Source organism: Musa acuminata, chromosome BXJ2-8 (assembly GCF_036884655.1).
Source record: "Musa acuminata AAA Group cultivar baxijiao chromosome BXJ2-8, Cavendish_Baxijiao_AAA, whole genome shotgun sequence".
NCBI lineage: Eukaryota > Viridiplantae > Streptophyta > Magnoliopsida > Zingiberales > Musaceae > Musa > Musa acuminata.
Window position 1 is genome coordinate 52,874,208 of NC_088345.1, and position 27,552 is coordinate 52,901,759.

General features: G+C 38.5%; 3 protein-coding genes and 2 long non-coding RNA genes across 11 annotated transcripts; 1 reads left to right on the forward strand and 4 right to left on the reverse strand.

The window, feature by feature from the left end:
• Positions 1–515: 515 nt before the first annotated feature.
• On the reverse strand, positions 516–2,775 carry LOC135620244 (uncharacterized). The gene is made up of 3 exons (XR_010489668.1): positions 2,654–2,775; positions 942–2,548; positions 516–783 (listed from the first exon to the last, which is right to left on the reverse strand). It is a non-coding gene; the product is annotated as an uncharacterized LOC135620244 (long non-coding RNA).
• Positions 2,673–6,574, forward strand: LOC135618284 (protein IQ-DOMAIN 14-like). Its single transcript, XM_065119164.1, has 6 exons — positions 2,673–2,800; positions 4,082–4,208; positions 4,743–5,021; positions 5,264–5,509; positions 5,580–5,708; positions 5,999–6,574. Exons 2-6 carry the CDS (start codon positions 4,116–4,118, stop codon positions 6,572–6,574), a joined length of 1,323 nt encoding a protein of 440 aa, XP_064975236.1. The 5' UTR covers positions 2,673–2,800; positions 4,082–4,115.
• On the reverse strand, positions 4,260–6,111 carry LOC135620245 (uncharacterized). Its single transcript, XR_010489669.1, has 3 exons — positions 5,975–6,111; positions 4,763–4,941; positions 4,260–4,378 (listed from the first exon to the last, which is right to left on the reverse strand). It is a non-coding gene; the product is annotated as an uncharacterized LOC135620245 (long non-coding RNA).
• Positions 6,575–6,936: 362 nt separating the features above from the next.
• LOC135620246 (uncharacterized) lies at positions 6,937–13,282 on the reverse strand. Of its 3 annotated transcripts, XM_065123052.1 has the most exons (14): positions 13,064–13,274; positions 12,722–12,877; positions 11,479–12,369; positions 11,279–11,379; positions 11,073–11,187; positions 10,696–10,773; positions 10,515–10,607; positions 10,335–10,418; positions 10,141–10,239; positions 9,751–9,813; positions 9,512–9,542; positions 8,839–8,885; positions 7,869–7,927; positions 6,937–7,360 (listed from the first exon to the last, which is right to left on the reverse strand). In XM_065123052.1, exons 2-14 carry the CDS (start codon positions 12,788–12,790, stop codon positions 7,129–7,131), a joined length of 1,962 nt encoding a protein of 653 aa, XP_064979124.1. In that variant the 5' UTR covers positions 12,791–12,877; positions 13,064–13,274; the 3' UTR covers positions 6,937–7,128. The 3 variants fall into 3 exon arrangements, with proteins under 3 accessions (XP_064979124.1, XP_064979125.1, XP_064979126.1); XM_065123053.1 differs by lacking the exon at positions 12,722–12,877; XM_065123054.1 differs by lacking the exon at positions 6,937–7,360 and having other exon boundaries at positions 7,875–7,927; positions 9,751–9,824; positions 13,064–13,282.
• A 624-nt stretch (positions 13,283–13,906) lies between these two features.
• LOC135585580 (probable serine/threonine protein kinase IRE) lies at positions 13,907–25,534 on the reverse strand. Of its 5 annotated transcripts, none has more exons than XM_065123055.1 (18): positions 25,382–25,534; positions 25,165–25,259; positions 24,879–25,076; positions 23,477–24,766; positions 21,971–22,143; positions 21,580–21,829; positions 20,165–20,257; positions 19,947–20,087; positions 19,737–19,829; positions 17,905–18,112; positions 17,690–17,775; positions 16,747–16,835; positions 15,337–15,388; positions 15,206–15,262; positions 14,943–15,119; positions 14,778–14,855; positions 14,395–14,684; positions 13,907–14,276 (listed from the first exon to the last, which is right to left on the reverse strand). In XM_065123055.1, the coding sequence occupies exons 3-17, from the start codon at positions 25,038–25,040 to the stop codon at positions 14,604–14,606; spliced, it is 3,030 nt and encodes a 1,009-aa protein (XP_064979127.1). In that variant the 5' UTR covers positions 25,041–25,076; positions 25,165–25,259; positions 25,382–25,534; the 3' UTR covers positions 13,907–14,276; positions 14,395–14,603. The 5 variants fall into 5 exon arrangements, with proteins under 5 accessions (XP_064979127.1, XP_064979128.1, XP_064979129.1 ...); XM_065123056.1 differs by having other exon boundaries at positions 25,159–25,259; XM_065123057.1 differs by lacking the exon at positions 25,165–25,259 and having other exon boundaries at positions 25,382–25,505.
• Positions 25,535–27,552: the final 2,018 nt, after the last annotated feature.

Sequence of the window (27,552 nt, forward strand, 5' to 3'; positions counted from 1 at the left end):
CAAAGAGTTCGGATCTCTTCTTTCTCATTTATCATTTACAAAAAAGAAAAAAAAAGAGAAATTTATCTATAAATATATATAATTCTAAAGCCATTTTTCAGTTTAATTTCAGCACTCTATATATTGTTTAATAAGTTAGTTTCAAATATCATGTGTGCATAATTTCATATAAAATAAAAAATTGTTTATAATATTATAACACCTCTGATTAGTCACATATCGAAAGTAGACAAAATCAAAATTGATTTATAAGGGTCTGATGAGTGTACTACTATCAACTTCAGTTTAAGCATTTTTTGTCAGTAATTTAGACCAAACGAAGTTGATAGGCTAATTAGCCCATCAGACCCGAGTCATGACAAATATACATCCAAAATTAACCGATTCAACAGTAAATTTCTATTTGTACCCTTCCATTAAACAATAACTGAGAAATTAATAATTTTCTATTAATATGATTTAACTGAATAGGATAAATGAAAATTAAAAAAAAAAATTCCTTGTGTAATTTTTATTACAACCTCATGTTAGAGCTAATCGCGGTTCCGAAAACACGGGTTCCAGGGAAAATGAAATAGAAACCGGGCCGATTTCATATGGTTCTGGTTTCGGTTCTGCCTCATGTATGAGATATTGTTGTGATTGCAAAGGAACCATATCATCATCCCCTTCGCTGGCTGGATTCTGGCAAGTCCTCATCATGAGAGCACTACACTTGGTCAGCCATGACCCAAAAGCTACGAGTCTTCATCATGTAGTTGATTGAAATGCCTTGCCTTTCTACTGCCCATATTAATCCAAACATTAGGTAGAGAAGCACTATATACTACCAGGTAAGATAAAAGAAGCACTGGTTTTATGTGGTGTCATAATGGAGGAGGATGATGATGATGATACAAGTGCCATGATAAGAGGAATCTACAACCAATGATGATACATACCTTTAGAACAGGATGGAATGCACTACATACACATGAACTGCAAAGTTCACACACTCCAGTGGAAGTGATGAACCTAAAAGAAGAAAAAAAGACATATTAGTTTGATTAGTGTTTGACAGTGTCATCACCATCTGTTTCTTTTTCCAAAAGCATCTGCCTTTCTTTTGTTGACGACCTATGTCTAGTTTATTAGTCCACAAAGTTTCCTTCTCAGGAAAAATAAATAATAACAGCAGTAGTAGGATTCAGATTCAGATTCAGAAAAAAAGAAGATTTATGTAAGATCAAGAGAATTTTAGTATAATCTACACTGACAAAGGTATTTGATTCAAGAATGTTGAAGACCGAAACAACATAACCTTTTTCTTTGTACTTCGAAAAAGTTTGAGTACCCAGCAAGGCTAATGCTGCATGTAAGATAAGTTCAGACATAAATTGCCTCGTATTAGAGAATGATGAACCCTGGACTTTGCATAAATCTTATGTTTCCAATAATGCTGAGATAAATGCCAAAACTGATCTGAGTCTCAAAACTTTGTTTTGGAGACAAAAGGTGACTGACAAAATACGGATCTTACAAAAGTTTATTATATGCCTCAAAAGGTATGCTTTGTTAATCTAGTTGACAAGGAAATGAAAACGAAATGCCACAATTAGTACACAAGGCAATCAGGAGTTCAGGACACTGTAATGCCATACTCTGATGAGAAATATCAGTTAAAACAAGGTGATCAGCACCTAATGATGTGTCATGTCAATGAACTAATCCTTTTGCAAAGATATTCCAGAGACAGACATACTGATGATTCAAGAACAGTAACAATGAGTATGATGAACCTACGATAGTTAATAACTTCCCTGGAAACTAAACAGGCCATTTGGATGGGGGATCCACCCTTCTTTGTCAAGATTCATGCTTCCTTTATCTTGAGTAGCTTATAAGCAAACATCCTATATTTTGCCTTGTGATCTCCTCTAAGGCGTCCAGATGAACACCTCAGGTTGCTTCCTAACCTGCAACGCAAATGAAAAAGAAAAGAATTATAGGTATGAGAGGTGATTTCTGTGACTAAAACTCTTGATAATGTTTCAGATGATACAATTGATGATTGATCAAAGAGAGGCCATTTTATTTGGTTAGGTTGGTCCAGCACACTGATCCTATGTTGTTCTTCTTTTTCTTCAGGAGTTCGTCTACAGGTGTGCAACTTATACAACTTGTCATATTAAAGTTTTCCAGAGTTTGTCCACGCCGTGTTCATGTCATATTAAAGATATACAAGACCTGAAAACCCACCAATGATTGCAGGCAAAGTATTATAATGGGCATTCAGATGAGTCACCACATGCTCCAAATACAAGGGAAGGATCTAAAACACCTTGGCTTTGAATCTTTGGACCAACTTGACATAGTAAACTTCTATAGGACTCCACTGACATTTATTTGCCTAGTGTCTCAATTCTACTGAAAAAAAGGAAGCAACCTCAACAGTTTCTCAAGTGCCTATAGCTGTCTTCAGAAGGCTTTCTATTGAAGTAAAGTTGGTTTGGGGCCATGAAGTGATTGTTCTCTTCCTCATCAATCCAAAAGAGTGTTATAGAACAACCTGCACTTAGAAAAAGTTGAAAGAGAGAGAGAGGTCAAAAGGACCTTAATCCATGCAAGGAAGAACCAGATGCCAAGCACATTGAATGAGAAAAACCAAGCCAACCTTGCATATATATACATATATATATAGTTCCTTGGCAGAAGAGCAGTTTCTCTATGGTGAAGTGATATTCCAAGCTCAAGCCATATCTCCATCTTCTTCTGCAGCCGAATGATTTTGCTAGTGAAGTAGTTCCTGGAGTGTGCCAAGGTAGAAATGTAAACCTTCCTATATTGATCTACAGTTCTTACTAGAATGGAAACTACATCAAGTTAATTTTCTTTTTTACAAAAATTTCCGAAGATATAGTTCAGTTGATGAGTGAAACTTCAATTGCAGTTCTATAATATCTGCAAATCTACTCAGTGCATGGGTTGAATTAATTGGACTTGACTGTTAACTGTCATAATGGCTGTAAACCATCAGATTTTTATAAGGAGGATGTGAATAGGAAGAAAATTTATTTTCTGATTGGCCTTAAAAGTTGTTTAAAACTGTCAACATTATGTAGTAATCAAGTTTTTTTAGTGTCATCTATTATTCAACTTCTAGGGTTTCTTCATCTAATTTTGGGAGTAGTACATTAACTAGAGTTCTATTAGCTACACATTACCGTGCAAAAATGGTTCTCATCATACTAAAATTTCTTTTCTCCAGAGGCAATGCTTTCGTAGTGGCAGTATAAATTTAAAAGACTATAACAGGAAAGAAACAATTCAGTTATTGTCTGCATAATGGAATAAATAATGAAACAGCCAAATACTATGAGGTGAATTACATTCATAATCTTAATCGAGGACTGCTTGTGATTGTAAACCTATAACTTCTCAATGTTTTCCTTTGAAGTTTAGTAATAAACAAATTATGGTCGTACACTCTTTGAAAGTCTGAACAAGACAATAATTGAAACTTAAAGTTTCCTTTACCCTTTTTCAGAGACTTTGATTTGGAAAGTTACAAGTCTGAAATTGTATTTCTCCATTATCTGTTCTAAGAGGGAACAATTTTTAAAGGGAAAAAGGAGCATTCCAGCTTTGCGTTCACCTCATTTTAGATGAAGCTCTTTTGATTAACTTGCATGGTGCAGAAAGTGTCTTAGGAAAAGCTCATAAGAACAAGTAAAAAAAAAGGTGAAGATCTATGAAATTTTAGTACAATACATAGTTTTGCCAACAGGATGCTAAAGCCAGACAAATGTTCCGTAATGCAATTGATTACAGTACCATAAGAATAAGAAATCTTTCTTCCAGAAAAAGAAAAACTGCTTGATTGGGAGAGGAAAAAAAAACTACAAATATGATTCACTTTTGATTTTTCTTTAAGCAATCAAGAAGACTATCATACTAATATAAATTTTCTTTGCAGCCAATTTTAGTGTTCTTTGCAGGTTGGAGAAAACAATTGTTCAAATTATTAATAATATTATCTGAAGATCTTGAATAGTACTATCACCCTAAACATCTAAAAGTTTGCTTGTCGCATGCATTTCAGGTATTTCTATGGTCGGACTCGAAATAACAAAGAGATGGGCAAGAAATCAAGTTGGTTTTCTGTTATAAAAAGAGCATTCACTTCAAGCTCCAGGGATAAATTTGTTGATGCAAGAGTTCAGATCCAAGTAAGTTGAACTTAAGGTTTCCTCAGCCAGAATGTCTGGAAGAATTAACTACCTTAATGACTGTTCCGGGAGTTCCACATCTATAAGAGACCCAATAATTGACAATTTGACATGAAGCTGATTATCCATCTCTTGCATGTGATATCCGATACTTGGCAGCCCAAAGATTGCTTCAAGGACAACAAGATTGTAGAGAAATTTCAATCCAACAATTACCAAAACAATATCATGCATTAACAATATGGAACTCAGTTACATCTCTTGGTAACACAAGATAGATAAAGAATGAGGCAGAACTTCAAAAATATATGATATAGGTGAACAGGTATATTCCAATGGATGTTAGATTAATAATTCTATCTGCTGCATGAGGTATTCTGCTGCCATTTTTGCTATACTACTGGATTGCAAGGAAATTCTATTCAATCCACCACAGCGAGCAAATATATTCGTTAATCTTGTTTGATCTCTCAATCACGAAAGTTCATGGTAATGAACTTGATAATACATCTAAAGAAGTCTTTATGAATGTAGGGTTCAGAGAAGAAACTCACAAAGGAGAAGAAAAGGTGGCCTTTTGGAAAATCCAAGCATGGTGAAATCAATTCCTTCATTCCCCTGCAGAGAGAACCAAGCAGCATCGAGAAGATCTTGGAAGATGCTGAGAGTGAGCAGCAGCAGCAGGACGGAGTGCACTCAAGGCCATCCAAGAAGGTTCAACAATCTATACCAGCTGCAAGAAAACAAACAATGATCCCAAACTACGCTCATATTTCAGCAATCAAGATTCAAGCAGCCTATAGAGGTCATCAGGTAAGCTCATCATAGCATTTAATTAACATCAGAACGTAGATGTAGAAGAAATCAAGCAAAAAGTAGTATTGCTCTGCTGTAAAAAATTAGAGTATGATCATAAGAACTCATGTCATTCGTTATAGCATCCAAATTCCATTTGCATGTACGAATTTAAACAACAAGCTTATTGACCAAGTCTAGGCATATAACCTCGTGTGAGCTTAAGAGAAGATAGCAACACATTCCCTTCCATGAAGCAGGCTCGGCGGAGCTACCACACACTGAAGGGGCTAATGAGACTTCAAAGAGCCATGAGAGGGCAGAATGTGAAGCGCCAGACGATGAACACAATGAGATGCATGCAGATGCTTGTTCGAGTACAGCTGCAGATACGAGCTAATAGGCTGCAGATGATGGAGAGCAGAAGTCTTCAACTCCACAAGACTTCACCAAAGTGTGAGAAGGACACGGAGAGCAACTTCGGCAAGTGGAGTGCTGCTCACCAAGTGAGAAATCACCATGAGTAAGTAAATCTAGAAGCAGAGTCTGCTGACTTTGTGTGTGGGTGTCTTGCAGACTGAAGAAGGCCGTGAAGAATGGGATGATAGCGTTCTCACAAGAGAGGCTCTGGAAGCAAGGATGCGGAACAAGGTGGAGGCAGTCATCAAGAGGGAGAGGGCATTGGCGTATGCTTACACCCACCAGGTATTCTTCCCTCGCTGGAGTCACAAACTTCCTCCTATAACACATTGCTTGCAATAATCCATCAATGTAATCATCATTTTTGGTTCTACTATGCGGAGTTCTAGTAATTCACCATCCCCACAAGGCAATTTTGTTACCTGACAAAGATCATGCAAATTGAAGCTTTGCTTGTTTCTAATTGATCTAAGAGCTCATAATGAATTGTGGTAGCGTCCAGATTGCATGCAACATCAACAGTAATAACAGGTTAGAATCACAGCTCTTACCTCTTTACGGGACTCTTCGCGCAGCTACTGAAGGTGACGCCCAGGTCGGCCGAGGCCATGCTGACCGGCCTCCGCTCCGGCAGCGCACCCTGGTGGTGGACATGGCTCGAGAGCCAACACCCCTCCTCCGACAACCCCGAACCAGCGCCGCCCGTCCGAGCGCCGCGTCCTCAAACGCCGCGCTCGCCGGCCGCCATACGTCCCAGAGCCACACCCGGCCCCCGCCGGCCGCACCGCGGCCACTACACGCGCCTGAGGCCCGCGGACGCCGACGACGCCAGCCTCACGAGCTGCCCGACCTTCGCCGTGCCCAACTACATGGCGCCCACCGCCTCGGCCAAGGCCAAGGTGAGGAACGACCGCGCGTTCGTGTCTGTGCAGGAGCCGAAGAAGAAGCGGTTCTCGTTCGGGTTGGGTCAGAGCATAGGCTCCCTGTTTGCCGGCAAGGAAACCATTAGCGGTGGCGGGTGTTGTGGATCAAAGAGCACGGGAAGACAAGGGAGGCACAGGTCCACGCAGTCTGTGGGCGGCATGAGCGTGGACTCCATTGTGTCGCTGCCTGTGGGAGCTGTTGCCGGCAGGAGGAGCAGCTTCATATAGTTTTGCTGGTTGGGAGTTACGTGATTCCTTCCTTCTGTTCTTGTTGTGATTTCCTACTGCCTTGTTCATGTTTCTGGTGTTCATCTCCTTGTCATTTATGTTGCCTTGTTGCTTGTTTTGGATTGTTTTGTAGTTCTGGTCTTGATTAATCTTCTCAACAAAACAACAAAAACATCTTTTGTTTATGACAGCATGTTTTTGGATTAGAATTTAGATCTTGATGAATTTTCTCAAAAAAAAAGGAAAAAAAGGAGAAAAAGATCCACTGATTTGATCTTGTCTTTACATATAAGGTGTTGTGGATACATGCCTTTCAAGTTATAGCAGATAAGAGATAGGAAACCAAAACAATAGACATCAACTGATCCATAAACAATCGATCACATTGAAACTTATGAATCCTGGTTTCAAGTAGTCTAAGCACTTTGGAAATCACTTTACATACTAGCTGAGTATCAGCTTCAGGATTAAGCACTTGACATACAACAAGTTGAGACTGCAAAAGCTGAGGAAAGTCTCGTTGTTGCCTATATACAGAAGCAAAAAAAACAGTGTCATGCTTCCGACACTTGATTCTCATTAGTCTGAATCACTGATTCTTGTGGCAGCCCTTTCGGTTCGTTGGTATCGGATGGTTGGGATTCATGCTTTGCAGCTGCTTGCACAACACGATCATGCACAGCGGTTGATGAGGGCGATGTCGGTAGGCCAAACTTGTTCGGCTCTAGTCTTGTGGCTGCCCATGAGAATGCTTGAGCTCCGAGTCGCACTGGAGACAGCAACAACCTGAAATAAAAAGCATACAGGACTTCAAGTTACACTGTCTAGATTGAAACAACAACCAGTTTGGATAGCCATCTATGTTCAACTGTTGATTAAGTCAAGCATTAGAAACCATGTAATGCTCACAATACTTGCACTTTATTGTTTGGTAAGGTAACAAAGGCAAGCAGCATGGAGTAAATGAGAATAGGCCTACATCGTACTTAAGCACTGGAGAACAGAAATCTCAAAAAAATGGTTTGGTTAATTGTCAGACTAAACTCTCATAAAGGAAAGAGAGAAAGTATGCGTAGTATAGCATTCTTCATTGATAGACAAATTTGTTTCCTGTCTATCATTTTATAAGTTAGATTGATATTTTTCATTTGAATTTCATGAATTATCTGCCAGTCCTGATTAGGTTAAAAAAAATAGAGTTCATATTTTTGCGCCCAATTTTTCTTGATGGTAACTAAGAATTAGGGTTAGCATGTATTGAGATATATCAGGCAAGCGACAACATTAAGTTTACCCAACATCTTTCTTCAAATCCTTAGAATCATCATATGAAGCCACCCTTCGATAGAGACTCTACAAAATAAGTAGAAATGACACATGTTAGTGGATAACCAGTGGTTGCGTAATGGTGGGTAATCATAAAGGCATGCAAGAGAATCATGCAAACCTAAATAAGAGGGGCATAATAAGTATAAAAATGTTGAAGGGAACAAAAAATTAACAAGAATTAAAGACCAGGAATATAAATAATCCTGTCACTTTAAGGCTTCCAATATTTTAACAAAACAAGTCATAATTCTGCAAAGGTAATCCTACAACCAACTATGCTCATTGAACAATAAAAAAGTGTACCGTAAAGAGTGCTCCAACACATCAACTTCATTTTGTTATCATGCTTTAAATGGCCCATTTTAGCCTCATTAGATAAATGTTTCAGTGATAAGAAGTAACTTAAACAAGAAGGCACAAAGACATGAAGAAGCAAGATATATTACATTAATTATATTAGCTGTCTAGCATTTCTAGTTTTGGCATTCAGCGTATCTGCATGCTTCCTAAAGCTATTGTTCTATGGTGGATATGGCATAAATCCGAATCAACCTGCTTCTGGTAATATCATTAGTAACTGTTTTTATTAAATGATTTCCATTTTGGTGTATCTTCAATTCTATAATTTATATCCAAGAATAAGTCCACAAGCAACATATTGAACAACAAGAATGGTCCTTTGGCAGACACACAACACCAATATATAATTGAATCCTATTATAGTTAGCAGTGGATGTGGTTGCCAGAAATTATCATCTATCAGAACGGGTATAAAGTTCATATTGCAAATTATTGCAGAAGCGTGAAACCCATTTACAGAAGATGTGGCTAGCAGTGAATGTGGTTGCCAGAAAGTATCATCTATCAGAACGGGTATAAAGTTCCTATTGAAAATTATTGCATAAGTGTGAAACCCATTTACAGAAGAATGGTACCTGCCCAAGGCCAATAATACCAATAACTTGCAGTGTCTTCTCCCACTCTGCAACCAAAGTACAAATTAGTTGGAAACATGCTGAAAATTAGAGGTTTTGGTGCCATAATGATTATTTCATATTTAGTATTCCGAAGGAGTGTGATCTTGATAAGAAATCATTAGCCTAACTAGACTACTTTTTCCAATCCTCTGTCTTTTAAGATATGGTTGTATGCACTGACAGATCAACAAGCAAATATTTTACTCTTGATATATTTGCTCATATAAAATCACAATACTGTCTCAACTCTCAACAACATTACTCACATTAAAGTACTTCTTATGACAAAAAAGAAGTACAAATATGTATACAATCAGTGACTGTAATTTATTGTTAACAGCTACTGAATGAATGCACTTTAATAGCATGGAAAAGTTTGCGATTGTGAAGGAAATTCAAAGATTGTAGTTATTAGGCTTGAACTTACGAGGAGTTATGAAGTGAATTAAGTAGGCTATTGTTTTAATGACAATAAGTGTGGTTGTTTATCTGATATGATAGTAGAAAATGTGTCTATCTCTTGCTTAGTCCAGCTTGGTTTGTCCATAGCTGATGTTAAAGCTATCTCCGGGATCAGAAAGCAAAGTGGTTATCACAAATTACCTTTTATCTCATTCTAAATGATGCTTACCTAGCAGAGCGTAGATGGCTGCAGAAATGCCCTGGCCATATACACACAAAAAAGAAATCAGTAATCTAATTAAGTCGTCCAAAACTAAAGCATTTAATTTGAAAGTAAAATTGTCTGATGGAGCATGTTGAATACATATTAAATAAATTGACTCAAAATCGATCATGCAAAATTGGTACTAGAACAGCTAGGAATTTGGAAGGCTTAATCGTTAAAAGGAGAGGTATCAACCATCTTACCACGACATATCCAATAACAAGTGTTGGGGTAGGCTTAATATCTTCAATGATTGCCTCAGCTTCCTGCACACATTCTAAATGAAATGTGTGAGTACATGCAGAAACCAAGTTTTCATCAAAGCTATCTCCATGATTATGAATGATGCCACATTTATAATTATTTCGGGAAAAAGAACTTCTGTCTAACATTTGTTGATAAAAAGGGAATTCATCCACCAATATTAATAAGTAGGATCATTAATTTTAACTCAAGCAATAAGATACAGATTTTTAAAGAACTAAAATTCTGATTCTTTGGAAAGTTTTCAGAAGGAAAGAGTTGAGAAAGATCCATATTTAGTGAAGTGCAAAGATGAATAATGATGCAAGTCCTAATGAATTTTGTCATACCTCATTCAGTAATGTCAATGCGGTCTCGGGTTTTAGCTCTTTAATGCGGAGACCATTCTTGACCCAAGATTGGAAGCCACCTTGAACCAAGTAAGGATTCTATTTCCAGGTGTGTCAGTTACACAAGGTCATTGCATTAGATTGTAATCACTGGACAATGAAAACACTTTTGAGACAAATTGTTTAGTGCTTGCCTTTACACCAAGTTTCTTCAAGGATCTAGCAATGGCTTTAGAATGACCACCATTAGCATCCATAACAATGACCTTTGACTCATTCTACACATTTGAGGAAAACAAGAACCACACTGAATATCTATGACGTAGAAAGGAAAATTTGATGCTGTAACTACTTGTCACTAAAAGGTACAGTACTTTTATAATTTTCAAGCTGCGGATGACAGCTGCAATTAAAGAATAATCGACTTCTCTCCCACCCTTTAGCAGTTTCCTTACTGAACCATCAATCTGAGAAAGAAGTAAAATCATACTATAACAATGAGTGAAGCTTTAATTGCCCTTAAAGAAAAATGAAAAGAAAGAACTGCCAACATACCTCAGGAAGGACCACACTTGCATATTTAGATCTAGCACCTCTTCGCAAATCAGGAACACCATCTTGCTCCCTTAGATCCTACATGAACCATATAACTGTAACCAGGCATACATTCGCTATATACTCTACATTATTCCTTCTATACCTCACACAAAATCAAAAGTTCCATATACCTCTGAATCATTGTGTCTGAAAAAGGTTTTACAGATTTTGATCCATGGAGAGAAATTTACGGCACTTTCTATCATGGGGAAAATAAAATAAAAAATAACAAGAAGCATTGTAGAATCCAGTATACAACAATTAACATAGACTGCTTAAGTCTAGCAGGAACAACAGAAGAAAAGAAAAGGCTTGTGAAATTTACAGTCTCTTGCCTCAGGCCGGACATCAATAAGTACAGCATCCCGTTCATCTTTCAGAAGCATAAAAGTTGTTTCAGGAGTCAAATCACCAGAGTATCCGCCATATTTGGAAAACCAGTAAGATGTTCTGCAGATAAATTGGAGATAAATTTTTTAACTGATCAAGAATTATATGAGATCCATGGAAGGAAAACGATAAAAAGAAATTTTGCAGTTACCCTATAGCAGCCGAGCTGCCAAAGAAAAGTACAAACTGGACAATTGGATCAGTAGGATCCAAACCAAGAATTTTCTCGAACCCTTCAATAATGGCATACACCTGCATCATGGCATGCAGTGTTCACACTGTTGGACATTATACATGCACACTTATGGAAAGGAATCTGGAAAGTGGCAAAATGTTGATCCACCAGTATACCTTCTGAAAAGCAGCTCCAACCGGCTCTACAATTTGAATAGCTTTCTCCTCAGACAAGTCGAGTGACTCCTTAATATTTGGTGGAAGCAATGACTTTGCTGATCCATAAGAATATACAAGAAATGATGCTGTATTTCCCAAAGAATCCTCCAGCATAACAATTGCTCGCCTCAGAGTGTCAATAGCTAGACCACCTACTCCATGCACATTTTCCTTAAACATACTAGAGAATCCTGTCAATTTACCACCAGCTTGTTCTTTGGAGTTATACACCGAAGAAAGAGAAGTACTGAACACACTTTCGATTGATTTTGTGAAGCTTTCAATTGCATCCATAAAAGACATCTTAAGTGTGTTGTAAGTGCTCTGCACAGCATCTTCAGCTCTTCCTAGTGATGCATCTACAGATTGATTAATTCCAGTTATAAAATTCTCAACATTTTCTTTAAGATCTGAGAATCCATTATTGGTCACATCAGATGTGTCAGAAAGTGGCATTGGAGTACTTGCTGCAATACCTCTTCCAAGTTCAGTGGGCAAAGTTTCAGGCCCAGGTATATCATCGGCAACTGGATATAAACCATATATTTCACTTTCTGAGTAACAACTGCTATCAGGCAAAGTATCCAAGTAGTCATTTGGAAATCCGTGAACTATATCATCAGATTCATTCCGGTAGGGAGAGAGTATGAATGAGTCTAAGGTGCCTGATCCCTGAGGTCTTTCCACAACTAGTGAATGCATATATTTAGTAGCATGTGTTTTGAGTGACTTATCACTAGCATAAGTACCATCTTGGATGTAGAAAAGTAGCTCATCTTTAAAGATGTGCCTATCATCTATAACCTTCCGAAGAGGAAAAAAAGCCTTTGCACCTGCATGGAGAGATGCCTGCAGACAAAGTTTCTCAACTTTCAAACCGAAGTGTTTGCTTGTTGCCCGCTACTTTTGGATAGCACAAAAGTTACCAGTTTATAATAGAAATCTTTAGGAGCAAATGGTATCCAATGTAAGTAGAAAATCTTCATTCTCACATTTATGTTCATTGAATCATTTGAGCATATACATGTACATCCAATTTGATTGGTTGCATATAACGTGCACCAAAGCAATTTTAGCAAGTGCTATCAAGCATAAGAAGTATGAACTTTTAATCAGGCATATGAAAAAAGTACTCTTGGTCTACATGGTAAGACAAAAATTGTGTGTTTAGTGGAATCCACATCAGTGGAAAGGGTATTACCACATTGGAACTGAATGCGATCAGACAAATGCTAATATTCATACGTTGCAGAGACTTGTGAATGTGCATCGATCAATACCACAGTGCGAGGTTAAAATGATCACAAGAGCAGGCAGATTTTACAGATTTCATGAATGTTGTCATCGCCCGAAAAACCTACACATAAAACATTGGACTTAAGGAAGCTTTATGACAGTGTCAAACATCTTTATGCCGTCCCATAATACTTATGGCTTTGATCGACTTATACAACGGATAAAATTGCGATTTTGCTTCATGCGCTCAACGTGTTTGCATCAGAGAAATGTAAAGAAATTTAGCACGGAAAAGAACACCGATCACCTGTGCATGAGAAGTACAAGTAGCTGCCGCCGAGCAAATGGACAGCATCACAGTCAGTCTTCTCTTTCCCTTTCCTTCTCTCTTCCGGTCTGGCCAAATCCCCAAAGGCGCTTCTGTAGCTTTAGAGAATCTGGCTTGGAGCTGCGGCGGAGGGATGGGGGGAGATGGGTGATTTTGTGACGATGCGGCGTCGCGGGATTAGCCAATCGAATAGCACGAGATCGACACGGTGGAGAGGCGGATGAGGTGCGTGTCGCGGAGGGCGGATTAGAGGCTCGTGTGGTTCTTGGTGTCCACAGGGCGGTCATCGCGGGTCCCACTCGATCGGCACTGGTGGGTGCGAGGCTCTCGGGTGCCCTTTTTTTTATGGTGCTAGTTTTTTTCCTCATTAATTAACCCCAAAAAAGAATTATTACTAATTTTAGTGCATTAATAATAATAATAATAATAATAATAATAATAATAATAATAATGTGGGACTCTAAAGATAATCTAATTTATAATTTAATTTTTGGATACAACAAATTCGATCATATACTATATAATTCTGTTGGGTATTTTTCATAATATGGACTAATCATGTGATGGCGTTTTTGTGAGAAGGAGCCGTCATCATAAATGTTGTGATTTAAAGCGGGTTTGAGCTGTTGGCGGATCAAGATCCGCGGAACGCAAACCCGACCCGCTTTATAAGCCGAGCTGCGATTACTTACGTGACCACAGAACGGAAAGCCCTTCGCTTCTCGCGTCGCGTGCCCTGCTAACAACGTCCACGCAGGAACGCAGGAAGAACAGCGATGTGGAGATCCAAAGGTAGGAAAACTGTCGGACAAAATTATGGGACAAGTAACTTTTGCATGTTTAACATTCTCGATGTTTCTTGGTTCTTAAGAAATGTAGCAAATAATGTTAGAAATGTACAAGAATTGAACCACCATCAAATGGTTTGTCTTATCGGTTTGAAAGCCGAGCAAAAACATTTGTGCATATATTCACACGGTTTATTACGACTATTAGCTTCACTTCAAGGTTTGATCACATAGATCGTGACCGATCAATCTTTGTCAACTGTAAGCTCAATGCAAGTTCCATATGTTGGTGCTCTCCACTGTACAAGTTGTAGTTGGATTGAGGAGCTGCTTCCTCACTCCAGTGGCTTATAAACCTCACGCCTGGGCTGCAAAGGTCTTGAGCTCAAAGAGAAGCTGAATCGCTGGTACACCACAGTGGAAACTGGTGAATCTGATGTACTAATTACAGTCTAATCTGAAATAATAGAGTAATTTCTTTTAACACAGATATTGAGCTCTAAATTGGTAATGAAATCTCACCTTGTTCGCAAGACGAAAATTAATTAGGCTGCCATGTGGTCAATGTTCTCGTGCTGGAAGATATGCATCTCGTGAATGACTGTTGGTCAGGTACGTCGCAGGGTTCATGTAATAGTTATCACTGGGTTGCCAAAACTTTTGAACTGGTAGCTACGGAAGCAAATTACTGTCTCCATCTACGGAATCAAATTACTGTCTCCATAATGCTCTCAGGGTTGAGAAGCGTATCCTGAATCTTGGCTACATTTTGTTATAAGATCATAGTTGATGGAAGCCAGTTGCGACAAGTTCTGGTCATGGTTTACAGAGTTACGTAGTAAGATTATATTTCGAACCGAAATTTATATATAATCAAAATTAGTTTGTTTCAATGAATTTTCTACCTTAAAAGAAAAATTACTGAAGGAATACTTCACCGAGAGCGTCGGCCCGAAGTCTGCCATACTGCCACATTCATCTCCCTGTTCAAAGAAAATTTCAATGAAGGATGAGAGCTCAAAGAATAACAACATTCTTGAAATCAAGTAGAAAAGATGTCTGTTCTTTACATCTTCATCCAGGTCAGAGCTGTGAGCACTACTGTAGCAGCTCATACTGCCTGTATCAGTCATATCATCATATTCATGAGACTCTGTATAAAGTTGTTCATCAACTGCATTCCATGGAAGTCGGCTGGCAAAATAGCTTGTGTCATCATCACCTTCGGTTGATGGAATGAATGCTGCCTGTGGCAAAGAAAACACTCTTTCATTATGCTTGTTTGTATTGCGATAGCTGAAAACTTGAATAACAACTAGGCTCTTCCTGTAACCTTCTGCCTAGCAAGCATATCCCAGTTGACGCTTTTGAAGAAAGGATGAGATTTCACCTGTCCTAGGGATCAAAATTGTGTCAGGCCATACTGATCTAGCACAAGTTGTTCATAAGCTAGATGAGATTTACCTCACCAGCCCCAGTTGCTCCAAGTCTTTGGACTGGGTTCCTAATTAGCAATCTGAATCCAATGAAAAATGAGTTTGAATAGTAGTTTTAGTTTTAAAATTCTTCAAATTCGTGGAAAGACATTTTACAGAGATAAAAGCTCAGTAAATCAAGAAATTGTAGTAAAATGTGAAAGTGCAGGAATAAGCTTTATTGGTTTAGAGATAGCAACATGCACATATGGAATACAAGATGAATGAACTAAGTTATGCCAGGGAACTAACCATTTTAAAATTTTGGTAGAAGATGAATATAAAATTGTCTCCAATCATCAGTGTGGTTGAACTGCGCTTGGTTTATATGCATCCTTAAGGTCATTAATGTAACTACAGGTATGCATGCATCAGATAAGGTTGCATTATATGCATCCTCAAGGTCATTAATGTAACTACAGGTATACATGCATCAGATAAGGTTGCATCTGTGATGCTGACCTTTGTGGAAGCTATGGTATGATACTTTTATATATCAAGGTATGACTTCAAATGAGACATAAGATAGCCTTCGATGACATTTTTATTTGCTTAATTTGCCAAATGATTCTGATGATCACCCTCCATGTAAGCATTTTAATAACAAAATCAGATACATTTCCCACCGTGCTTGGTAGCAATAGTAACAGCTCCACATTTGCTCATTCAAGATCTTATATTTGAATTTGGAGTTTAAGATGTTCACCTTGACATGTTTTGATGATCGAATATTTCTTTCTAAATGTATTATTACATCTCAAATACTGAATAGGATGTTTACCTAGAAGTAGACCCTATATAGTGGTATAGAATCAAGATACCATTGTTGACAATGCCAGGTACATATTTCTTTTATCTGACCCTTGGGCATGTGAAGATGGAGCTGGACTAATAGACAGACTGTCTCTTTGTTCAAGGTTTTCAGTTCTTGCTGATCAGATTTTTGTTCATTCTAATCCAACTGGTCTAGCACTTATCTTCTTGGATTTGAAACTTCTAATGACGAAATAAGAACTGCATGGCTAGCTTCCTGAATAAAATTCACTTATTGCACTCCATGTGATTCTTGGATAATAAGTTGTACATAGCTTTGAAAATTCAACAATGTTATATGCTCTAACAATATGAATGCTATACGAACAAGTTGATAAACTGAAAATAATTGTTTGACCTTCCTATGAATTTGTTGAAGCAGTACGTGGCCATGGCCACCAGCTAAGTGACTACTATAGTTTATTATTTTCTTTTTCCTCACATTGTTTGACAATTCATTTGGTGCAGAAGATAATTTTAAACAAGGTGCACGAAGGTAATACTTATTGAGGACATCAAAGAAGAATTCATAAAAAAGACAAAAATAACTGAAAGTAAAAGAAAAAAGATGACTCTCAGATGTTACTTGTCAACCAAATCATAAGCCTCCAAGCTCATCTCTTCTGGCACTTGTGGCCAGGGTATATCCCGATTCATAATATTATCAAAAATTTTCTGCGAAAAACAAAAGCACATTGTTTGTTACTATAAAAAGTTCAGTAATTAAATGACACTTGTGCTTCAACACTTTCTAGGAGTAAAATTGATAACGAGGAATTCAGGGATAAGCATAATTGCATGAACTTATATTGCCGCTGGAGCATTCAGCTGAATGTAAAGCACTTTAACATAGGCATTTACACATGAACTTTGGACTAATACAAAAGATTGTTAACGTTATGTAACAAGAATGACATGTTCAATACTGATTGACCTAGAACCTCATCTAAAGGGGCTAGACCAAAGTTATTATTTAGTTCCTGGGTCCTGCTTGGGATTTAGCACACATCAAATGTGGCTTATGACACATTCCCCTTCCAAATTTTGACATTCATGCCCAAGAAGGATCCGACCACAAAGAACAAGAAAAACCTATGATCAGCTCAAAGGTACAATCATGAACACCGCTAACAAGTTATAGTGCACTCTAGTCATACGAGGATATAAAATAGTCTACTCTGGTATGTTTCTCAAGTCTCATAACCTTAGGCTATCTAAAATAACTATTCAAAGCTTAGCATTAAAATTCCTTGATTACAAAAAAGCCGTATGTTCTTCCCAGGTACATATGATGAACTTATGTGAAAAGGTAAATTTGGATGCTCCTGAAGATCTAATAGGCAAGTGGTTCACATTACTAAGGGTACATCTGCACACCTATGGCACCACACAAGACCCTCTACTAATACTTGGGCACGCTAGTAAATATCGCTCTGTACATCTCAGTACTGTATATACAGCATTTCTTGCTATATTTTATCAATTCAAGGAAGGTTGTTGATATTTCCGTGGATTCCACAGTTGCATACCTGTGGATGCTCTGCATTGAATGGGGGGATTCCTACCAGAAGTTCAAAAAGAATAACCCCCACTGACCACCAATCTGCAGTTGGACCTACACTCGAGACATTGTGAATCAACATAGAGAACATAATGAAATTAGATATAAGAACAAAATAACTGTGCAACTCTTTTTCTTCAAAAAGGAAAAAATGAGGAAGAATGCACGTTTATCATGACAAACCATGTGGCATTCCCAGAAGTATCTCTGGTGCCAAATAATCAGGAGTTCCAACAGCTGACTGTTTCTGCCTTTGTTCTCGTTTTAGTGCTCGTTGTGCTACTGGAAGTGGTTCATCATTACCCAATAGAACAGAACCACTGACATCTGGACCTGTTAAATCATCAGTGCTGTTGATAAGACCAACCTTAGAAAGCCCAAAATCAGTCAACTGCAGCAAAATCAAAAGATATGTGAGCTTAAAAATAATGTTATATATAAATTAAATATATTAGTGGATCAACTTAACTAAGCTTGAAACAAAATAAAAAAAGAGGCAAGAAGGTGAAATTGTTCAACTACAATCAGATTTGACTACGCTAGAAGAACTATGCAGAATATTTTACAATTTACATACAAAACTTGGCATATGAAGGCCATATTGGGAAACATCTAAAAGTTCACTCTGACAATAGAATCTACCAAGGTTTCTAATTTCAAATAATATCGCCCAGTACGGGCGATACTTACCGGTATTCAGACCACCATTTACCGGGTGGAACGCTCAATATCGCGTCGTATCGGATGATAGGGGGTATATGGGATGATAACGGTCGAAATTTTGATCGTTACTGCCCAACACAGATGTAACAATGCTCCAACGGTAGCCCTTTCTCATAGGTTTTTAAACTTATCTTCTCCCCCATTTCACTCTCACACTCTCTCAAACAACTTCAAACTTATTTTTTCTCATATTTACACTCTCTTAAACTCTACAAAATAATGATTTGTGAATTAACAATTCAAATGATTTTTCTATAGACATTTTAATATTTACAGAAGAACAATCCGTAACGGACCGAAATACAAACCTTGCACAAGGCTATTCCTCAAAGTCCGAAAAAGTTATATGATACTATTCTTACCTAATTTACATTGGTTTTGCTATACTTATACCATTATTATATTTATTTATAACTTAAAAACCTTATCCCAATTTTTTTTTATTTTCAAGTATTTTCGGAGGATTTTATGCCCAAATTAGATGTATTAGGGCATACCGCTCGGTACACAGTACTGTACTGAGGGAAGCTCGAAACTCCGATACGGTATGAAATTTCAATCCTTGAAATCTACCATCACCATGTGAGAGCATTAGATCGATAGCATTTGACGAGATATAACTTATTTGATATATTTCGAGTAATATATTCTTTTTCACTATCTTGAACTAGCATTTGTGAGATTATTATGAATTTCCATAAATTTAGGATCAGAAAAAGGCTCGACAAGTCAAACAAACTCAACCTACATAATGCAACCAATTTTAATACTCTAATAGACTTATTTTAATTTTCTTAGTGCAACCTAAAAGAAATGGTTTGAAAATGTATCATGTTTATCTAAATTCTAATAGAATTGGGTAAATGTTTCATCCTCTATTATGGTCAGCTGATGACCAGCCAAAATTATGATGTCTTAATAATAAAAACCAAATCATCAGCTGCATTCTAAAGGACAAGAAACAGATGTGTAGCCAATCATCTGTATTCCCTGTTCAGCTATTTTGAGGCAGAACTCAAACGAACGTGTAAAACATACTTGGAAAGTGATTCTCATAACCAGCCACATAAATGAAATGTATTCTCTTCAAAATTCCTTTATCAATGATTTTAAGCAAACATGGGATCTGAATTATACTTGAACCTCGAAAAGTCTGTATCATTGTACTAGCCATTGATGCATGTTAAATTTGCAACAAAAAAAAAAGAGACATATTTTTCAATTATGTGACACATAAATTACAACATTGACAAGAAATGGCAACTTGCAAGCAAAAGACCAAGGATACTAACCTTGATGTGACCATCCCAAGCAATCAACAAGTTATCTGGCTTAAGATCTCGATGAATTACATTCATAGAATGCAAGTATTCCAATGCAAGAACCTGAAACATGATTTGCTAGAGTTATAACTCTCTTCACATATGGCCCTCCTCTCTGGTGTAAATGATTGCATAAAATAGATCATATCATAGATGTCTCATGGGGATTCCTTTACTCACTACTTCAGCTACATATGTACGTGCCATGTCTTCATCCAAACAACCCAAATTTCTTAGCAAAGAGTACAAATCCCCCCCATTAATATACTCCATAACCAGATAAAGATTTTCCCTACATGTGAAGGAATAATAGAAGCGCACCTGTGTGTTCACCAATCAAAATTAGATACACATCCTAAAGCAGTTAAAATGCTAAAAGTTTAAAAAAAGCTGCTTACCACAAAGGGATTCCGAGTTGATATCAAGATGTTACGTTCAGCTAAAATACTTTTGACTGCATTCTTGCGTATCATATCAGCCTTTTTTAGAACCTAAAATACATGGACAAAAAGTATGTACATCAAGGATGCAGTTTCTTGTACTACAAAACAGGGCTTCAACCATTAGAACACCATAAGAACTGGATATCTTCTAGAAGAGGAAGCATATTTTTTCGTAAGATGTAATGAATAAGGACACTCGCAACTGTCATTATGGAGATATTCTAGTTGAGTGCTATTTGTTTTTCCTCTTTAAATTGAAAAAAAGAAGTATGTAGCATTCCAGTTGTTCCATAACAAGAAATAAAGAAAGATGATGATACACATAATTTGGTCACCTGTTGCTAAAAACTTGGAAGTTTGGGCTTAAGCTTCTAAAAAATTTTTTTGGCAGAACATTCCACCATACGAGTTATTGGATGAATGTGTTACACTTAAGTTAATCATAAATTATATTGGACTAATTTTGAGGAACCTATGAGCAATATGTGGTCTTCACTAATAGGAATATTAGGAGCTTGAGAGAGGAAATTATGGCAATCTTATTATAGTCCCACATTTGAGGAATGGACTTATATATAACATCAGTGACTTATTATTCTTAACCTGGATTAAACATTTGAGTATTAAGAGCTAGCATTAAAGATACACATGATAGACTTTACAACAGTTCATTCATAGGATTAGCAGTACAAAAATATTGATATTACAAGCAAAGATAAAATATTTGTTTTCCCTCCTTTATATGGGAACTGAATACAGTTCAGTTCATTTTAAGGCAGAATATATGGGAACTGAAGAATACTAGAATGATTCAGGTTTCACTTGCTGGATATAAGAGAATGCCCTCAAGGATATAAGAGAACTTATAATCACAGCATCATACCAAATGACATAAAGAAAACTTAATAGAACCAGTAAATATTGTGGATAATCTGATGGATTCTAGGATCAAGACAAATACGTTTTGCAATGAATAGACATGGATGTGTAAGAGGTAACAACAATCTTCATCATATTAATGAATCTAGGGGCTGCACTCTTAAGTGGGAGACAGGAATTTGAGACGACTTGTAGTAAATAAGTCCACAGATCTAAAGCCAGAAAACAAATCACTTCTTTCAGTATTCCCTCAAGCCCTAACATGGTAACATAAACAAAACAACTCAACTGAAAAGAATAATATGCTTCATGAACAAACCACCCTAACAAGGACTGTTATTAAAATGTTATAAATCATAATTAAAGAGGCATAACCACATGAAACTGAAAACTTGCAGATGTAAAGGTTGGACAATATATATAGTCTAATTTCTGTAGCGTTCTGTAGCGTTCATATGATGTCAAGTAAGGTAAAGAAACAATCTTATTACCTTAATTGCAAAAATGTCACCTGTGACTCTTTTCTTTGCAAGGAAAACCCGTCCAAATGCCCCCCGACTTATTGGTTTTATAATTTCAAAATCCTCAATAGATGTTCGGTCCTTAAACTTTGCACCCAAGGGGTTTGTTCCAGAGATACTGGTTATACCATTTCTTAATGAACCTTCTTCATCTACCATCATATCTGAGACATTTTTATTCCCATCATCTATCTGTCCACATAGATGAATGAACTTCTCCCTGTCAAAGTACCACCATTGGCATAACATTGTATCTATAAATAGAATTTGAAGAACAAAATTGATAATTCAATGTTAAAAACTTTAAATTTTAATTTTAATTCTATTAATTATAAGAAGTATCTCATCTGAATTAACTCACTGTAGCAGTTTTGTGATCCGTCTTCCAAATGTCTCAACGACAAGGGCATCAACTTTTCTAGTATCAATAACAGCATTTAAGTCTTCTAGATAGGAGCACATTTTCTCGAGCGAGTTGTAATTGTAAGTTTTTATTCTTGCAATGCAGTGCACTATATCTAGAAGGCTTTCTATCTGCCAAAACAGATGATAGAACAGAAGTTAAATAAAAGAAGATACTCAATATATAGTTGAGATAAAGATTAACTTCTAGGAAATCCTCATTAATGAGCTTAAAACAATATATAGTATGATTCTGACAGGAGTAAGAAATGTTATTGCAACATAAGTGGATCAGCTTAAACATATTATTGCAAACTCCCTGTGGATGTTGGAAAAAAATCAAGAATAATCTGCATGGCAACCACTCTCCAACCATCTATGCTTTGGTTAAAATTCCAAGCCTTATCTTCTGAACAGATCTCTAAAACCATTGTTTGAAGAAACAGGGTTTTGAATTATCAGCATAATACCACTATTATAGATGAGGTGAGATATGGATGGAATGTGGTGGTTTGTTTTCTAACTCCAGTGAATATGCAGGGACTGGGTACATCACAAGGGATAAGCAAGGAAGGATGGTGGCAGCTGGGACCAACACCCACAAGGCCAAAGACCCTTTACAAACCAAATGTTGGGCTATGTGCAACAGCTTTGGATATGTGATACCTTGGTGCAAACGGACACGACAGGAAGGAAAGTACGGGTAATGACTGTTCTGAACCGAAAAAAGAGGCTAATGTTTCGAGACACTCTCATATCCCTAGATCAGATGATTTTGTTGCCCACAAGCTTGCTAACATGGCAAGAGTTAGTGGGATTTCATACCAGTGGGATCATACTGCTGATTTTTGTAATTTTGATGTCAGTTCTTAGTTGAACAAGATCACTTTATTTTCAAAAAAAATTAAAAAAAAATCATGAGTCATCTGCTTCTTGAAATTTTTAAACATCTACTCATAGATGACCCGCATATGAAATATTTTTTTCAAAATCTTGCAAAAAGAGATTATAAGTTAAATATTGGCAGTTCTCTTAAATGTTTCTTTACAATAAAAACAGCAAATAAATAAAATTACTGACAATCACATACACAACCTTCAGTAAACTCACAGGGCCATTAGTTCATTCAGAGTTTCAGACAACAATGATCAGAAAGAACAAAAGATGGCAAGATGAGAAAGACGGAAAAAAACATGTCTTTTAGAAGACAAACAATTGAAGACTTGAGCTTGCAAGAAAGGACCAATTCTACTTAAATGGTTTATGATATTTTCCTACACTTTCTTTTTTATATTTTCCCTTCTTTTTGTGGTGATGGTCCACCCAATTATTATTGTGCATGAAAAAAGAAAAGCCATAGTTCCATCTGTAATATCTTATCAGAGAAACTACCAAATCAACTTTTCAAATCTTCCAGAAATCTCAATAGCCTAATGTTAAGTCAGATGGTTAAGAACTAAGATACCTGCTGAAAGTTTTCATGATCAGCAAATGCTTTGGTTCCAGACAATAACAAATCTAGCTGGCCAGTTCGTGGTGTCATTAGTGGTGATTGTGGGGTCATACTTCCTGATGATAAAGCACTACGTGAATTGCCCAACATTGCAGGTTGTTCATTCAAATTATTTGCAATTAGGTTACCAGCAAATTCCCTATATATGATATCTGCATCAGTTGGAGAGGATGAATGATACTGAGATGGGACTTCTGACACTTCAGTTAAACATGAAGCACCAACTTTAACAACCCCATGGTGGATTTCTGAAAAATCTGATCTCTTTAGCGTGCAGGAGACCAATAACTTCTCGAGTATCTCGGCAACTCTCTCCAACCGCTCATCGATAGTTAAACCTTTTGAATCACATTTATCGGCAACAGTGCATGCTCTAAAATGGCCCTCAGCATATATAGTTGGTATCTCATAATCACATATCCTACATATCATTTTTGGCTTCACATGAACTGGAATTCGTTGATCTCCAGAATAATCAGCAGAATCTTTCCTCTCAGACAGATGCCCCGTTGAACTTCCTAGGATTTTAGAACAAAGCTCAGTTGTGTCGAGGCTTTCAGTATCACCATGAGCACCCAATGTAGGTTTACCAATTGGTGGCAATGAATCTAAAACTTTCTTTGAGGGGAATTCATCCTTTTCATCATGGTCCTTCTTCTGATTCTTTTCAGTTGATGATGGAAGCTTCTTCCAGGATGAAATCCTAGCTCTACTGGCAGTTGAATCTGTGCAGTGACCAGTAAAATCTTGGCTAAGATACATATGTTCTTGGAACCTCTTCCTGATCATCCTTTCCTTCATATCTTTAGCACTTGATGAGATCTTGAGGCCACCATCTCCTGATTCAGAATAAAATCCCAGATCACTGAGCTGGTATAGGCCAAGAACATGTTCATTCCCCCCATAACCCCCCTCTTTTTGGAACTGAATCAGCCTAGTGCATCTCGTGAGGATGAAAAGAATCCGGGTGTGTGCTTGCTTGAGCGTGCCCATGGGCAGTTCCTGGCGCTGTTCATCCAGATTCTGGACTATCCCCTCACATTTAGACCATAATTCATCTGGTGACATCTCCGCACACCCCTGACATATCACCAGGAGGTCCTCCAAAGGCATCCGCCAGTCAGGATGCTGAACCGTGGCATTTTCAAGTATGTCCACCAAATCGCCCGCAAATACACCCAATTCTGCGTTAACCTCTTCCTTCAAACGTTTAAATTTCGTTCGAATCACAGTCACTATTTCCTACGAAACAACAACCACAACACACAAAAACATCGAAGAAGACAAATAGGCGTCAAGACCTCGTCTTCGCTAAATCAAAGAGCAGTAGGATGACAATGAAGCGGTGCATCACCTCCGGGCTGCTGAGACCTTGAAGTTTGCGGATGGGCATCTGGTGGGTGGTTCCTTTGGAATTCAACTCATGGGAGAAGCTCTTGACGTCGGTGGGGGAACGCTTCCGGCGGCCGCTCGTTGCGCGGAGGATGGCGCGGAAGCGCGGGGACTCCATCTCCATGAAGGCGTCGAACTTGACGCGGCGATCACCACCACCCTGTCATAGGATTTTCATCAAACACCATGTATGACTGCCAAATGCAAATCACGGAACTCATCGAGCCCGACAAGAAATCTACCCGAACCTTCCAGAATCAAAGAAAATGGGCTCCCTTGCCTCCATGTCGATGCACAGATCGACCTTTCTTTAATGGAGTATTTCGAGCAATTGGAATTGGTCCTAAACGTTTACATCCCCCCTCATCACGAACAGATTATTAAACAAAAGGAACAAAAGAACAAACGAATCAAGAAACAACGGTAAGCGGGTCATCAATTGGCTTGAAAAGATAAAGAACTTACCAAACTAAATCAAAGAATGGGCACGAAAAACTACTAAATAAACTGGAGCGGCCATCTCTGCCCTCCATTATTCTATTATTCATTCATTTGTTTATTTTGCTTTTGCTTCCCCTCCATCGGAAGCCCACGGGAAGGCCGCTCGTCTCTGCGTTGGCTGTACCCGCGGTGACAGTTAACTAACGCTAAATCCGCACAAATTTTGTGGAAGCCTGCAAATAAAAAAAGGGACACGTAGTCGGTCTTCCCTAAGCCTGCCTTCTTCCGTTCCCGAGGCTTTTGTTTTGTGTTGCATTATATGATATAATGATCGTTCAGACAACAGAAGAACGGATGTGTAGAACAGTTCCAAATTAAAATCTGCCTTTAAACTGAATAGTTTTGCTCTTCATCCACCAAGACTGGTCAAGATCTGCTATTCTCATCTCCCTCCTCACCACTTCGATTACAGAGTTTCTCAAGGTTAGCAACGCACTCTTCCATGCCACCGACGTACTTGTCCATGCCCTTCAAGTGCCGAGCCAGGTCCAACCCCATTTTCATCCATTTCCTTGCGGTGGCGACCTGTCGCAGGCGGACGGCGAGCCCTGACTTGTTCCATGCCGTCATTGCGAGCCACTTCCCCTCTTCGACGGGATACTCGCCTTCCTTGAGCCCGAGAACTATCTGATAGGCTTGCCTGTAGACGTCATAGGCTGCGTCATTGTTGCCGCCGTCGTTGCCTCTGGATGCAGCAAGGCAGGCCAGCCTCCGGATGACGATGCTGACCAGATTGTAATCTGGAGAAGGCGATGCAAGGAGGACGGAGAGGGAAGCGTTGAGCGCGAATTCAGCGACTTCTGGGTTGTGCTGCTCGCCCCGAGAGGCGGCAAGGCCTAGCTGGAGAAGGTGATGCGCGGTGCACGCTTTAGAAGCAGCGAAGCTCTTCACCAGTTCTAGCAGCTGCGTACGGGCATCGTCGAGTCTGTCGGTGAGTTGATATGTGCTGTAAGTGTGGAGGAAGAAGAGGTCCGAGTTCTCTGCTTGATGATCTCTGGACTCTTGAGCTGAGGCTGATGAGATCAGGGGTAATATCTGCAGGCATTCAGGAATCGCACATTAAGAATGGACTAATCTTCCTTCAAATGTATGACGAAGCAGTACCTTTCCAGCTCTCTTAAGCATTTCCATGGCCTTCTTCACATCACTTTCAGGCATAGGAGCCTTCTTGTGCTCCTCGGCGTTGAGCATGGCACCTACACTTATGATTAAGGACTTGCAAGATATGGCTTGGTTTCCACCATCCTCATCACCAAGTGCGCTGTAGAACTCCGACGCCAACTCGAAGAACTTGGCACAGGATTCATAATTCTTCTCCTTTCCGGACTTTTGGCCCATGTTCCAGGAAATCCCTGCAAACCAATTCAGCTCACGCCGACCAACGGCGCCCTTGCCAAAGAAACACTCCACTCCAAGGTCGACCATTCTGGCCCGAGCGTACTTGGTGTATTTGAGGATCTCCGGCTCGCTGTTTGGGATTCGATGGAGCAGGCTGATAAGATTTCGAAGCACTGCAACTTCAGGCATCGGCAGTTTCTTGCCAGGGGAGTAGAGGTTGAGGAGGACAGACAATGAAGCAATGGCAACAGGGAGGATCTGGCAAGAGATGGCCTCGTGGGTGCAGAGGGTGAGGAATTCCGGGTTGAAGTCGATGCAATCCAGCATGGCTCGCATCTGATTGATTGCTTCCTTCTCATCCTTATTCTGGAGATGGATCTTGAACTGTGTGGCATTCAGAAAAGATGAGCACGGTAAATTTTGATGTAGTGCATGAAGAATCAAGGCCTTTGTCAGTAAGACTATGGGCGATACCTTCAGAAAAGCACACTTGATGTTAGGTTCAAGCTGTGGAAGGAGTGTTTAGATCGTCAGTAGTGGATTCATGATTAGAAGATAAAAAACAAACTGGATCTTTCATTCATTTGACTGGAAAATTTACGGTATGGATAGAGAGACATACCTTTTCGGCTTGTTCGATGAACTCTTGGGCTCGATCAAGCTGTGCAAGGGCGAGATGACAGAGAGAAAGTACTCTGAAGCAGTTTGATCGACGAGATCGGTGCTCCTCGTCACGAGGTACGTAAAGCATCGATTTTTCGAACATCTCGGAGCTTAATTCGTAATCCTTGGATCTA

Excerpts from the sequence above, each read along its gene's own strand:
- LOC135585580 (XM_065123055.1), bottom strand. The coding sequence starts at position 25,040 with ATGGAGATGGAGTCCCCGCGCTTCCGCGCCATCCTCCGCGCAACGAGC. Across the intron at positions 22,144-23,476 it reads ATCATGAAAACTTTCAGCAG|ATAGAAAGCCTTCTAGATAT; the intron begins GTATCTTAGTTC and ends CTGTTTTGGCAG. Across the intron at positions 17,776-17,904 it reads ACTTCTGGGAATGCCACATG|GTCCAACTGCAGATTGGTGG; the intron begins GTTTGTCATGAT and ends TCTCGAGTGTAG.
- LOC135620246 (XM_065123052.1), bottom strand. The coding sequence starts at position 12,790 with ATGCACATTCACAAGTCTCTGCAACGTATGAATATTAGCATTTGTCTG. Across the intron at positions 10,774-11,072 it reads TTATTGATGTCCGGCCTGAG|GATCTAAGGGAGCAAGATGG; the intron begins GCAAGAGACTGT and ends TGGTTCATGTAG. Across the intron at positions 8,886-9,511 it reads AGCCATCTACGCTCTGCTAG|AGTGGGAGAAGACACTGCAA; the intron begins GTAAGCATCATT and ends CTTTGGTTGCAG.
- LOC135618284 (XM_065119164.1), top strand. The coding sequence starts at position 4,116 with ATGGGCAAGAAATCAAGTTGGTTTTCTGTTATAAAAAGAGCATTCACT. Across the intron at positions 4,209-4,742 it reads ATGCAAGAGTTCAGATCCAA|GGTTCAGAGAAGAAACTCAC; the intron begins GTAAGTTGAACT and ends TTATGAATGTAG. Across the intron at positions 5,510-5,579 it reads AGTGGAGTGCTGCTCACCAA|ACTGAAGAAGGCCGTGAAGA; the intron begins GTGAGAAATCAC and ends GGTGTCTTGCAG.